Source organism: Nematostella vectensis, chromosome 8 (assembly GCF_932526225.1).
Source record: "Nematostella vectensis chromosome 8, jaNemVect1.1, whole genome shotgun sequence".
NCBI lineage: Eukaryota > Metazoa > Cnidaria > Anthozoa > Actiniaria > Edwardsiidae > Nematostella > Nematostella vectensis.
In genome coordinates, this window is record NC_064041.1 from 11,580,763 (window position 1) to 11,595,631 (window position 14,869).

Genomic DNA, 14,869 nt, shown 5'->3' on the forward strand with positions numbered 1-14,869 from the left:
AATAAGCTTCCGTGTTACATTAGTTTAAGTTGGGCTATTCAATAGATTTTCATTCTGAGAGGATAAGACCTGAAGGATGTGTCACACAAACCGGAAATGAACTTCAGCCGAGGACAAACGGCCCTGTGTTCGCTGACTTCCGGCACAAAGGATGATGGCCATGTCTGTAGAGTAACACGAGAGAGAAACATGCATTTACAAGTTCTGCAAACATGAAGCCTCCTAGTGTAATTTTAGCCTTTTCATTATTAATTCTAAATCTAGGAACTAACTTCGCACTTGCTCAAGACACGTCGGGAGAATCTGAGTTCAAATATCCGACCGTTTTACTATCAGTGATCGCTAGAAATGCGGCCCATCTACTGCCGAATTGGTTGGGATGCATCGAGAATTTAGACTATCCAAAAGATCGAATCTCAATTTGGTAAGTACTCTAAAAAAGTCTAGTTCATTAGTCACGGTTACAAACTAGGCATAGAAATAACTTAATGTTTATTTGTTGTTTAAAAATTTTCTTAACCTGCTTTCCTCGCGCCAAAATGGACAATCCTTTTCTCTGATGACTGCCTGAAAGTTTTAGCTTTTTTCGCGATTATAGCGAATACTTAAAAAGCCCACTTGGATCTCCTATCGGTATATTCCTCGCTAGTATTTTTGGATGGTATTAGTCATGTTGCATGTTTTGCACGCGGTTTCCTAGCGGACAGCTAAGCTTACGTGTCTTTACATACCGATCATAACATGACCTTACACTTGAATACTACATCTTGGCAAATTAGAACTTTTATCCCGATGCAAAAAGAGTCTGTTCTTTAGAAGGTGCATGTTAAAGGTAGAATTTCCGTGACAGCAAAATGATGCATGTCAAATTTGTTTGATGAATTTGTTTCCCATAATCTTGTAATTTGACATTTCTTTTGATATAAGAAAATGGGGATGCGCAAAGTTGTCTAGAGGGAAAAGGAAATGGCTAATGATTTTTAGAGCTCCCATGTTACCCACACTCAGAAGGAAAGGGGGGGGGGGGGGGTAGGGTGGAGTAAGAAGGAGCCCAGGGGAGAGGTCATAATCTCAGCTTGGGCAGATCCAGGTTTATCTAGGGGGGAGGATAGGAGAGATTTACTGTATGGGAACTTATAGTATTGTACATACATTATGACAGGAGGTAATTTGTGGAAGGTAGGGGGGGGGGGGGAGATAGGCCATCTGGATCCACCACTGTCTGCTATCTTTACTACTCTGCCCTCAAATTAAGGCATTGTGGGCTTTTTTTTTTAGCATTTTGGCCCTTTAATTAAGGCGTTTTAGCCAGCTGTTTACCTGCAGCCCATCACTACTGTTAGTAGTACTATAAGGGAGTGTATGGGGAATTATAGTGAAAAAAAAAACAACAACCCTGTAATATCATGTTTAAGTCTTTCTTTATTTCATTTTAGTGGATAGACTGCTTCTAATGAGCCTTCTTCCAGTTGTGTTTCTATCACAAGTTTGTGATTGTCATAAACTTGTGAGCCTTGGGCTGCCTTTGCTCTGATTAACTGTGTTCTCTTGCAACACAGGATTACGTCAGACCACAATGAGGATAATACAACAGAACTTCTGAAGGAGTGGGCCAACAATGCAAAGCATTTGTACCACAGGGTGACCATGAATTTTACAGGCTCTCCTAGTAACTATGGTGATGTTCTTGAGGCTTCTGATTGGACAGATGAACGCTATGCACACGTAGCATACCTGCGTCAATTAGCTTTAGATACTGCTAGATATTGGTGGGCTGACTATTTATTTGTAAGTTTTGGTATGATACCACACACTAAGATTTGCCTCCTCCCCCTGTTCCCTCTCTCACCTCTTTATTACCCCACAACCTCTGTCCCCTATCAGGCCCATACCCAGGATTTTTTTTGGGCTACATACCAGAGTGATATAGCTTATGCTTTATAGTTTTGTCTACAAATAGCATGTCTATTGAAAACTGAAAGTGAACCTTCTGCGGTTGTGGGAATGTGCTTTTGCACCCCCTGCACCCCTCTGAGTACGGGCCTGCCTCTCTCACCTCTTCATCACCACCCACCCCCTGTTGTCTCCTTTTTCATACCATGACATTACCCCCTCCCACTGCCCCCTCCCTTGCTGCATATCTCTCATCCTCTCAAATGACAAATTCTTTCAATTTGCCTGATTCCAGTAAAGAATTTCAATATTTTTTCTCTTTTTAGGTTGTTGATTGTGACAACTTTCTTTTTAATCCAATAACACTACGTCAACTTATGCATGAAGAGAAGTAAGTCTGGCATTGCTAAAATTGTTATACAGCCCTGTGGTACCGTACCTATACTGTTGATTGACAATCATTGTTATACTATTTTGTTGAGATGTTATTTGATCATGTCATTGCAGGACAGTGGTATCTCCAATGTTAGAAGTTTTTGGGAACAAGTCAGCTTACTCAAACTTCTGGGGTGGAATGGATGAATCAGTAAGTTTTTGACCCACAATAAGTGGGTCAATTCTACAAAACAACCCAAATGTGTTGTTTAGCGTGATCCACGTTATTGTGCATTACATTGTATTTGTCAGTTTTCTAAAACACAAGGGGCAAGGTTATATTAGAATAATACAATCAGGCAAAAATTAATTATTTAATTTACAATTAACTTAATGATTGAGTTTGTAATTGAAGAGGCGCATTCATGTGTAATTGTCATTGAAAAGAGAACGATCATATGAATTTATTGTCAGAAAATACAAGAAGCAGTTTTTTGTTATTTTCATCACTCACTCAAAAGTCACATGCGAACACAGCAAATCAGATCTCTCCTAATGCTAACTATCTACCAATTAAACCATTACTGGATAGTTTATAATGTGATATATTGTAGGTGTCTATGAAGAAGTTTATGATGAAATAAGTAGTGCAACACGATTGCTAAGAAGGACAATAATCAAATGCATGCATTGTTTGTTTGTTTCCAGGGTTACTACAAAAGGACAGATCAATACTTCACAATCCTGAACAGAGAAAAAGTTGGGACCTTTGAAGTACCCATGGTCCACTCCACATACCTTGTTGACTTGAGGAGAAGAGCATCATCGGAGCTGCGGTACTACCCACCTCACCCTGACTATCGTGGTCACCATGACGACATCCTGGTCTTTGCTCACTCTGCTAGGATGGCAGGTTGGCTGATTTATCATCATCATCAGTATTGTTTCTGTTTGCCATCATTATCATCATTACAACCACTATAATCATCAAATTACCATCAACACAATTATCATCATCATCACTGTCATGATCATTATAATAATATGTATCACAATTATCATCATCCTAATTAGTCATCATCATCATCATCATCATCATCATCTTCATAATCATTATCATCATTGTAATTACTGTATCACAATCATCATATGACATCATAATTAGTCATCAACATCACCATCATTGTAATTACAATTAATATCAGTTTAGATATCACCTTGATCTGATAACATGAAACCATTTTTTGAACCAGCATAATAACAATTCAAGAATCATCATCAGCATTCAAGCTTCACCAAATCCGCTACAACAAAAATAAATTGTGCATCCCTTACTCTAATTGTGATGTATGTTGTCTGGTAGGTGTCAAGCTCCATATCATCAACAAGCATATTTATGGTCACCTGATTTTGCCATTTGAAGCCAGAGAGTCTCTAGAGGACATGCGGATCCAATTCCTTGATGGCAAGCTAGGATATTATGGTAAACCTAAAATGTTGTTTTAATGTTTTTTTGACTGCATTCAAATTGATATACTTGCTGGAGAAAAATCAAACTTCCTCAGAACAGTGAATTTTCTCAGAGGACCCGCCTACCCCCAGAATTTCTGCTCTGAAGATTTGCTGAATTATATAGTTTTTGTAAGAAAAGTAACCTGGGTCCCAATCCCTGTAGGAATTAAAATATCCCCTCCCCTCCCCTCCCCTAGAAATTGGCCTAGAAGGTTCCTTTATTTCCCATTCCCTTTTGGAGGGGAGAGAGTTATCAAGATTAAACCAGTGGTGGAAGTAATATTTAGTACGATTCTGGAGTCCATTTTATGACCGGGTTGCCTGTGCTTTCTACCAGTGGATCATCCTGAACATCTCATGCCTCTCAGTCCACACTTGACTGTCCCTCCCGTCCCTGCTGACAAATTGGGCTTTGATGAGGTACTGTATAATAACAAGATGCAACAGATATACGACAGGCTGCTTATAACTCGACAACCTACAGATACACCTCAGCTTTCATATACACGTTAAACCTACATACACCTATTTCAAATTACGTTGTCAGTGCAAACAGCAAATGGCGATTGTCAAATGGCACTTCTCCTATCAAAAAATACCATAGAACTCGTCAAATTTCTACTAAATGTAGGAATGTGGATAATTTCGGCGATTATATTACTTATCTTTATTCTTACAAATAATTATACGCAGTGATTGGTCTTAGAACTGCCATTCGCCAATTGCCATTTGCCTTTTGCACTGGCAACGTTTGTTGAAATAGGTGTATTTGTTGAAATAGGTGTATTTGTTGAAATAGGTGTATACCAGACGGCCTAGAAATACACCACAGCCTACATATACAGCACAGCCTACAAGACGGCCTACCAGTACAAGATAGCCACCAAATACAAGATAGCCTAGAAATATATGACAGCCTATAATTATGTAATATTTACGAATGGGCTGTTCAGCGTTAAGCTATTCAATGTTGGTTGTTGTCCTGCATTTAACTACGGACGATGATCGACATACCTTTAGCAAGTAATTTCATACTGTTACTTGTCGTCATCATATTATAAAATATCGCACTTCAACTAGCGCGTGTGTGCGTGTACCATTCTGTGTATCAGATCTACATGATCAATCTCAAGAGAAGACCTTTAAGAAGAAGACGGATGATGGCTTCGCTAGCTGAGCTCGGAATTCAGGCTAAACCAGTTGATGCAGTTGACGGAAAGTAGGTATTTTATAATAGGTCGACAATTTTAAAACACGTGCTACCCTACTCTGCCTTTTGTTATTGAAAAAATCTAAAAAACCGTCTCATTAAAAGGTTGATTTAATGTCCACTGTAAGTAACTAACACGCATCTTAGTAGTAGTTGAGTAAATTGGATTTGTCCGTCTGATACATAATTTCTCTTTACAAGAACTTAAAATCTGTGTCGTTAATTTTGGATACATTGTGTATTTTATTTAACTAAGCTTTAATTTATTTTCCTCCAAGGGCCCTGACAGACGCGGAGGTGAAAGCGTTAGGAATCAAGATGTTACCAGGATATTATGATCCATATGGAAAAAGGTACTTATACTATAGCTATTATTATAATTATAGGGATTAGCTCAGCGACGCGGGCTCAGTCTCCGAAGCAACCATTACCGAGGGTAAGGTCAGGCCAACTTTTGTGTAAAAGTTGTACAAAAACTGGCTCTCTACATTGGATAAGGTCTCGTTTCTCGTTGCACTCAACTTGTGGGACAAGATGGCACCGCTGGGGTGGCCTATGGTACCATCTTCAGTGACGGTGCCTACACATTAACTCACAGTAATGATTGTAAACTGCGTGAATCATTCCGTATCTACACACGCCATCTTTAGTGACACGGTATCTTCAGTGACGGTGCCTACGCATTAACCCACACTTAAGCCCCGTGCAAACTGCGCCAGCCTCTGCCAGCATTGCTGGCGAATTTTCGCTTGACTGACTATAGGACAAAGGAAATGTCAAAATGGGAAATGGACTTTCTGATATTTGCTTTGTCTTGTGGTCGGTCGAGCAAGAATTTGCCAGCAATGCTGGCCGGTGCTGGCGCAGTTTGCACGGGATTTTATGATTGTAAACTGCGTGAATCACTCAATACAACTAAAATGAGTCACTTGTGAAACGCATTCAAACATGCCTCGCGGATGTTGTTAATTTGATGTATCGTCATGTTTATATAGATCATGAATACCTTCAGATTACAACCATCCTTGTGTCGTCATCATTATTATATTATATTATATTATAATCACCACCAACATTATCATCGTCTCTATAAGGAGATACACAATAAAGCGCCTTGGAGATTTGTTTTCTTATCTCTTGTTTGTTTTTCAGACCTCTGACTATGGGGGAGATCGGCTGTTTTCTCAGTCACTACAAGATATGGAAGGAGGTATGTTGTAAGCTTTGTGTGCGTCTTTTCAATTAGATGAATCTTTTTGGTGTAATAGGGGGGGGGGGGGGGGATTTGCGCTAAGAGATCACGTGCCTTTTTGGGTGGCAAACAAGCGCGCTCAGGCGGAGCTAAGAAAGGGTTTATTTCCATTTAAAGATTTTTTCTTCATTCTCTGGCGTGACGAGCGCAGTCAATTTCCCTTGAATTTGAGCTTTCGTATCCTCCTTGTGTTTGTCATCATTAATAAACATTTACGCCAGCCATTGATAGTACTTATACCATCCTTAGATGATAGAGAAGGGCCTGGAACGAGTCCTTATCCTTGAGGATGACGTCAGGTTTGAGCCTGACTTTAGGAGGAAGCTGCTGGCCATGATCGCGGACGCCAATCAGCTGGAATCGAAATACAACTGGGACATGATGTAAGTGAAGATAAGTTACTGAAGAAAAGTTGTTTCTTTTTAAATAGGCCATGGGGCTGGATATGGTAAAGGTTTTATTATAGTCAAAATAAACATAGAAGGGTTTTGCTGTCGACATACAGTAATCGTGTCAAGATAGCTTGGTTTTAAAGCCAAAATTGTTGGAAAATCATTGAATATTGCAAATGTTTTAGAGAAATCATCTTTAAACTCTGCTTCTGTATATTCGTTTATCATTCATTTTAGCACAGGGGGCCCGGTACTATTCATAAAGGTGATACCAATGTCTTAAATGTATGACATACCTGTTCGAGGGAGGGGAGGGGAGGTGAAAGAAAGGGCCTGTGTCCAATCCCAGGGGGAAGCGCCCCCTGGATCCGCTACTCGAAATACACATCGTTTGTTGCTTTTCCGCGCATTATTCTGGAGCATTCACCACGTCACGTTTTCTTATGTTAATTATTACGAGATTACGAATGCATGTTTAATGTAATAAATATATATCTAATCGTATGGCATATACTCCAGAAATCTCCTGTACATAATGCATGATTTAATACATAAACCGTAGAACACCTCGCTACCGAAGTATCAAAAAAGATATACAAACAAGAAACCTAAAACCTAAAGGCTTTAGTTTGTTTTTCAGTCGGAGTAAATCATTAAGCGCCCAAAGCGCATCTTTATATTAAACGAAGGAAATTGACGCAGTAAAATCTTTGCCCAAAGTTGTCTGGACGGATTATACTCTAGTATGAAGTCAGATTCGAAAGCCAAATACGCGTTACGGTAATTCGGTCTAGCAAGGTTGTGGTATAAGTGTATGGGCTATTGGTTAGCCGTTACATGACATCGTGGTCGACGTAGCGAGGTGTTAGGAGATCTATATCCATGCGTGCTTCTCTTCCTATCGCCAGCTATCTAGGTCGTAAACTCTTCATTGACGATAATTCCGAGCTCGTCCCGAACGCTAGCCGAGTGGCGTTCACTGACTACTCGTACTGGACACTCGGCTATGTGCTGACTCTTTTGGGTGCTCAAAAACTGGTCAGCGTGAGGCCTCTTGAGCGCATGCTTGCGTTGGATGAATTTCTTCCTATAATGTATAACAAACATAGCAAGTAAGTTAGTGCGCATGCGTGATGCAGGAATGGCGAGGTGGTCATCATACCCACCATCCTTTGCACGCAGCGCCTCCTTCCCCCGCTTATATCAGCTTTGTGTTGCCATAGTTACGTAGGGCGGCGAAGGATGAAGACGGAATTGATCGGTCACGTAGAGGGGTCGCAGTATATTAACTGGGTGAATTACACGTGGTGGACTCTGGGATACATGATTAAACTGGAGGGGGCCCGGAAACTAGTGTCTGCCAAGCCGCTGACCAAAATGATGGCCATCGACGAGTTTCTTCCGATCATGTACGACAAGCATCCTAAGTAAGTTGAAAAGCACGTGCATGAAAGAATTCCGATAACGCATGCCTTAAATTCAGTACATTATGTCAAATTTATACAATACAATAGAAACTCTGCTAAATCTAACGCGTCCCTTGTTAACTTGCGCGAAAAAATTCTAATAACGCAATTTAATTAAGTTCATTTTGCCGTTTTCATACTGTACAATAACTCGCACTCGGAAGTCTCCCGTTTACTCAAACTCGAAAGTCTTTCTTAAACTCAAACTCGAAAGTCGCCGTCAATTGAAACTCGAAAGTTTCCCTTTAACTCGAACTCGTAAGTCCCCCTTTAACTCGAACCCGGAAGCCACTGTTAATTTTTATTATGGGCCGCAAATATAACGGCGACGGCAGAAAACACTAGAAAACTAAAGAGCCAGACGTGAAATGCATTGTGAAATGGACACTGTCTGTTAGAGCCGTTTTTCTCAAAATCACGACGTGAAAACTCAGAGTTTCGCTATGCTACAAATAAGGCTCAAGGCTTGACTATTCTTTTTCGGGACTATAAAGAACAAGTAATTTTATTTAAACTAGCTTATAATGGAGCGCTTAGCATCAAAGCATTTTTGTCATATTCTACTTGACGTCGCTGTCGTCGTTGCAAAGGCCTCTATTTATCCCTTTTCCACGTTTGCAAATAACTCAGTAGTATTGTACAATTGCGTACTCAAGGCCGTCTCGCTTTTGATCCATTCTGTCTTCATTCTTCGTGAACCTTAGCATGATTTTCTCTTCTCATCTTTTTTGCAATAGGCGACTTGCGCTAAGAGATCACGTGACTGTCTGGGCGGCAAACTCGCGCGCTCCTCCGGCTTTTGGCGGGAAAATAACAACAACAAAAAGTAACTTATTTAGCGCGGATGCAGATATAGTCAGACGCGTCCCAAGGATTCAGTCATTGGTCATAGGTATAGGCAGTCCTGGGTATCATATGGAAAGAGCAAACTATTTGAAGATTCCTTAATGAGAAATGGCCACATTTTGGCCGCCAAGGGGGTGCGCGCGCACCCTGCGCACCCTCCCTGTGTACGCACCTGTTATTTACACCTGTTTAGATAAACAGATTAAGATGATAGAACATTAAGTACGAGCGGCATTTTTTTTTATTCTGGTAATTGAGGCGACATTGCTTAGCTTTTTTTTCAGGTCAGAACTTTTCCTGGATCCGCGCATGTCAGAAAGGGCTTATTTTCATTAAAATAAAATATTTTTTTTTATCCCTCTCGGCTATTTCTTTCTTTATTTAATGTGAGTTTGCCACTCAAAAAGTCATACGACTTCTATCACAGGTCGCTTATATCCCCATTTCGTATCCTAAAGAAATTGGTATTTCGAATGATCTATTGATATGCATAATTGTACACTTTTTTCAGACACAGCTTACAAGGATCAGCAGATTACATTTGTTAAGAAAGATGTTATAATTATTTTTTTACAATATAGTAGTCTTAAAATTATCACCTTCCCCTCCACAGTGCAGAGTGGTCCGCGCATTTCTCCCCCCGGAATCTAGTTGCCATGACAGCAGAGCCGCTATTGTTGTACCCAACGCACTATATCGGCGACAAAGGATACTTTAGCGACACCGAGACGGCCGCCTTTGTACCAGAGGAGATACGTGACGCACAAGCGAAGAAAACTGAACTTTGACCAAATCAACAGTCAGGAGATCAACACTGACAATCACAACCGCTCAGACGTACAAATTGACCAACAACGCAGAGACAGAAAAAAAAAAGACCACTAGACGGGAAAATATGCAACAACTGAGATGTTGACAATATACAACAACTGAGATGTTAATTAACATTGATTAATAGACAACAGCTTAGACGTAAACATCAACCAAATGGAAAACAACTGAGACAATACAACAACTAGGACGTAAACGTTGACCAACAGACAACAACTGTAACAAAAACATTCATCAATAGACAACAAATGAAGCGTAAACTTTGACCAAAAGACAACAACTGAACCTTAAATAATAACCAAAAGCAACTCTTACATCATGGTCTCTTGCCAAAAGACAACAATTGAGATTTAAACAATGACCACTAGGCCACAAATGAGACGTAAACAATGACCAAAAGACGATAACTGATACGGAAACATGACCAATACGACAATTGAGAAGTGAAAACATTGATCAACATAACAACCAGGAGGTAACAAGAACAGAGAGATGAAAATCAATACAATTAAAAGGTGGAAATTGATGAATGTTTGCTTCTGGCGGAATAGTTGATAGAGGAACATACACTCGATGGATAAGACAAGAGTTGATCAAAAACGATGGTCCAAAAAGAAATATGAAAAAGATGCCCCCAGACATAAGAGCCCGTCCTAAGAAGACTTTTAACTTGTAAGAACAATATTTTATGTATCGTAAGGATGAAATAAAGTAAAGATATGTTTCTTCCTTTTCTTTTTCGGCTAGTTTTACTTTTCCATTTAAACACTTTTGCATAATCGCAGGGGGGGCACTCGTTGAATGGACATGATATTGGCGTTGCGCTAATATACTATATTTGCATAAGCCGGTCTACAGGTCTTAAACTAAAGACGTATTCATGCATAAACTCACATCCCACATGGATTTCTGACTCGTGTTTACGTGTTTGTTGTGATCAAGTGTGACTCAGTTAAAACTGGATTCGCTTATGATCTATTATGTCGTCTTTTTTTTGTATTTGACTGCGGAACTTCAAGAATGTGAAAGCGTCGAATTTTCATGGATTTATAATCAGAAAGGACAGATAATAGCGATTGCTTGATGTATTCAAGAGCTTTCTAAAATTTGCTTTGGTGAGTCTTCAAAAAGCAAATTGTTATGAACTCTTAAAAAAGCAGGTGCTTTGAGTCAAATTGAAGACAATTATCAAACTACATTGTGTCCTCGCTGTTGCAAGTGAACTCATCCCTTGACGTTTTCTAAAGAAATGAAGTTTATTATCAGCATGACTTGCATTAGTATAGACCTATCCAAATAGGCTCCATGTACTACTACCGAATCCTCTTTAGTTGCATTACCGTTTTCGCCGTTTTAACAACTTTATTCATTTCCTTGTACACCACCAAAACTTTACGTAAACCACCTCGGAAGCGTCTTACTCGACCACTAGAGCAGGTCTCTAATGAAAGCCGTGTCATTCTGTTTTACACGCCTTGGTTCGGCAACCTTCCATGGCCGGGGATCAATGACAATCCTGTAGGACTGACAGACACGAGTGGAAGGTCGTGCGGTGTGTCTTCGTGTAGGATCTCAACCCACAGAGAGGACTTTCACCGCAGCCATGCTGTCGTATTTCACGGTGTTTCCATGCGCGACGAGCTACACGAGATCACAGGTGCACTTTACCGCGCTAAGCCTGCACGACAGAAGTGGGTCTGGTACGAGCACGAGAACCCGGCAAAAGTCGCTTTATCATATGATGTGAACGCTCTTAATAGTAGAATTGATATCACCGCAACATACAGGCCGTCTTCAGATATCTTTATACCATACGGTAGCTTCCGAAGACGGGAAGAAAAAGGAAGGAAAGAGCCTTCCAGAAATTACGCGGAAGGCAAGGACAAACTAGTGTTTTGGACCGTTAGTAACTGCAAGCCGAAATTACGCATAAAGCTAGTCCGAAGACTTGCTAAGTTTGTCCGAGTTGACGTTTTCGGGCAATGCTCCAGTTCATTTTATTGGTTCAAGCGTAACTGCACCCGATGGTCGACCGCTTGTGATTCGATTAGGCGTCGGTACAAATTCGCCATTGCGTTGGAGAACCACAACTGTATGGACTACTTGACAGAGAAGTACTGGGGCATAGTAAGCGAAGCCAATATGGTTCCAATATTAGTGGCAGGCTCTTATACTAAAAGATACCTCATAGCGGGTTCCTATATCAACCTGCTGGATTTCCCGAGCGCTACGGCTCTTGGTGATTACTTGTTGTACCTCGATGGTAACGATACTGCTTATTCACAGTACTTTTCTTGGAAAGAGATTTACGAAGTCGACCTTTGGTCTGGTTCGTGGATTTGCAAATTATGTGAGATAATCCATGCGAATGTGAGCAAGCCGCCTTTGCAAGATTTTAGCGCGTTCTGGGGGACTAGGGAAAACTGCTACGCTGATGACGACTACCTCTACTACAAGTGGCTCCTATCACGAGCGCCCGCACGCGGAATGATCAGCGGGATAAGTGTTTTTGTCATGGCGATATTTGCATATTGGGAAGTCACGTGACACTGATTATAAAGTGCTCTTAAGCCGCATTATCACCAGTTTACTCTTATAATAATAATAATAATAATAATAATAATAATAATAATAATAATAATAATAATAATAATAATAATAATAATAATAATAATAATAATAATAATAATAATAATAATAATAATACAGCATTATAAAAATCTCAATGCTTTACAAACATCCTACTCTATTCTTAATACTAATACTTATGATAATATTTCTAATGCTTAAAAACTAATCAATTGTTGTAGTGCCTACAAAATAAGTACGTCTTTAAAGACGATTTAAATTTGCTGAGACAGTCGGTGTTTCTAATGTGTAGGGGGAGGGAGTTCCATAATTTAGCTGCAAAGTTTGAAAAAGATCTGTCCCCGTAAGTTTTTGTTCGTGATTTAGGAATGACGAGAAGGTTCTTGTTAGCGGATCTAAGGGATAGAGATGGCGTATACGGTGTTAAGAGTTCAGTGATATATTCAGGAGCCTGGTTGTGGAGAGCTTTATGTGTGATTGTAAGAATTTTAAAGTCTATTCTAGAAGCAACAGGTAGCCAGTGAAGTTCCTTAAGAATGGATGTAATGGCGTCCCTCTTCTTAGCACCAACGATTAGTCTTGCGGCAGAGTTCTGAACACGCTGTAGTTTGGCGATTTCTTTTTCTTGGAGTCCAGACAGAAGACTATTACAGGCATCTATAAATCTCCATCAACGTCGATTTCAGGAATTATGTTGGTTGACGTGAATCGAGATGAGATATGTACAATTTCCGTTTTATCGAGGTTACAAGCGAGGCCATTTGACGTACACCAGATGAGGATATCCTTGACACAGACTTCAAGCCTTGATAGAACTGAAGACCGATCTTCAGACGGGCAAATGGACACATAACTGCATGTCATCAGCATACATCATCGCACCAAGACCATGTGCACGAACAACATCTTCGATAGGCGCGAAAAACAAAGAGAACAAGAACGGGCCGAGTACAGAACCCTGAGGAACGCCATAACGCAGTGGTTGGCTGGAGGATAGAACACCGTCTATAAGGACTTGTTGAGTTCTGCCAGTTAGATATGATTTGAACCACTGAAGTGCTATCTCATTATTTCCATAACGATGTTGCAGACGCGACAACAGAGCCGAGTGTTCTATAGTGTCAAACGCAGCCGACAGGTCAAGGAGAACAAGTACTACTTCCTGTTGCCAGTCAATAGCGGTCAGAATGTCATTAAAGACGCGAAGAAGAGCAGTCTCTGTGCTGTGGAAGGGGCGGTAAGCAGATTGTAATTTAGCCAGTAAGCCGTTGGGGATGAGATAGTTCATCGTCTGGTTAGCAGCGACACGTTCAAGTGTTTTTGATAGGAAGGCAACGTTTGTAATCGGTCGGTAGCTTGGATATGCTTCGCGGTCAAGACTCTGCTTCTTGATGGAAGGGTTGATCACTCCACCCCTGAGAGAGGTAGGGAAAACACTAGATGACAAAGTAACGGACGCCGATGCAGTATTTTCTTGGAGGCACATGGCTTTGGCATGTCAACATCACAAATAATGGCACTATGGTCAGATACAGAGTTAGGGAATGCAATGATTTCAGGACGTCCGCGCACTGACAAGTCGCCGTCCCGCACAACAACTAGGTCAAGGGTGTGGTCTTTTCTGTGCGTAGGACCTACTACCTTTTGCTCGAATCCAGCTGCATCGAGCATATCCAACAGTCTGACAGCAACAGCGTCACCAGGGTCATCAATGTGAAAATTAAAGTCACCTGTTATAATTAATTTCCCAGGATCCATTGCAAGGTGTTCAAGAAGAACAGAGAAATCATCAAAGAACATTCGAGTAGTAAGCTTGTTTACTTTAGACGGTGGAGGTCTATAAACGGTGACTAGACGCATCGATGAGCTCGATGCAGTGATAAAAAGATCAACATATTCCAGAGCCTTAAAGACAGCCGACGTATTAGGTTTAACATTTAAAGCTTTTCTAAGAAAGAAACCAATGCCGCCACCTCGTCCAGCACGCGGTAGGTGAATGAAGTCGAAGTCCCGTAGTGTTTATTACATCGGCAACAGTGGGATCTGAGCAGTTAGGAACAGGCAACCGGGTGCTTGTGTCTTCAACCACTGTAGACTTAGAGTTGTTTTCAGCAGTCAGCCAAGTCTCCACAAGGGCTAAGACATGAATTCTTTTGGATATGACAAGATCACAGATAGATGCAGCTTTCCTGTTCATGGCACGAATATTCCAAGTAGCTAAGTATAATCGAGGCGCACTGTCCGGTGTAATTTTTCCAGTATTTATTTTTAAGAGATTAGATGAGTTCCTGGCATTATGAGTGTTGGCGCTGGTCGAATAATCATGGCGTGTGGTAATTAACACAGGTAGGTGTTGGCTATTGTTCTCGCAAAGCTTAGTTCCATGAACAATAGAATGGTTGCGGCCAGGATCACTTGAGATCGCGGTGTTGACATGAAGTTGTAACTCAAGTTGTAAATTAGCTTCAGATCTCTTCCTCTTTCCAGCTCTTTTCCCTCTGAA

At 40.7% G+C, this 14,869-nt stretch overlaps 2 protein-coding genes across 4 annotated transcripts; both read left to right on the forward strand.

Annotated features, from left to right (window-relative positions):
* The first annotated feature begins 41 nt into the window (after positions 1–41).
* LOC5515325 (procollagen galactosyltransferase 1) lies at positions 42–10,512 on the forward strand. 3 transcript variants are annotated; one of them, XM_032385020.2, is made up of 14 exons: positions 42–424; positions 1,560–1,788; positions 2,220–2,284; positions 2,401–2,479; positions 2,977–3,181; positions 3,632–3,751; positions 4,118–4,200; positions 4,893–4,999; positions 5,269–5,343; positions 6,143–6,200; positions 6,492–6,625; positions 7,543–7,746; positions 7,858–8,061; positions 9,560–10,512. In XM_032385020.2, the coding sequence occupies exons 1-14, from the start codon at positions 213–215 to the stop codon at positions 9,732–9,734; spliced, it is 1,950 nt and encodes a 649-aa protein (XP_032240911.1). In that variant the 5' UTR covers positions 42–212; the 3' UTR covers positions 9,735–10,512. The 3 variants fall into 3 exon arrangements, with proteins under 3 accessions (XP_032240911.1, XP_032240913.1, XP_032240912.1); XM_032385022.2 differs by lacking the exon at positions 7,858–8,061; XM_032385021.2 differs by lacking the exon at positions 7,543–7,746.
* Positions 10,513–10,646: 134 nt separating this feature from the next.
* LOC5515357 (alpha-(1,3)-fucosyltransferase 7) lies at positions 10,647–13,285 on the forward strand. The gene has a single exon (XM_001635403.3). The coding sequence runs from the start codon at positions 11,083–11,085 to the stop codon at positions 12,322–12,324; it is 1,242 nt and encodes a 413-aa protein (XP_001635453.2). The 5' UTR covers positions 10,647–11,082; the 3' UTR covers positions 12,325–13,285.
* The last annotated feature ends 1,584 nt before the right edge of the window (positions 13,286–14,869 follow it).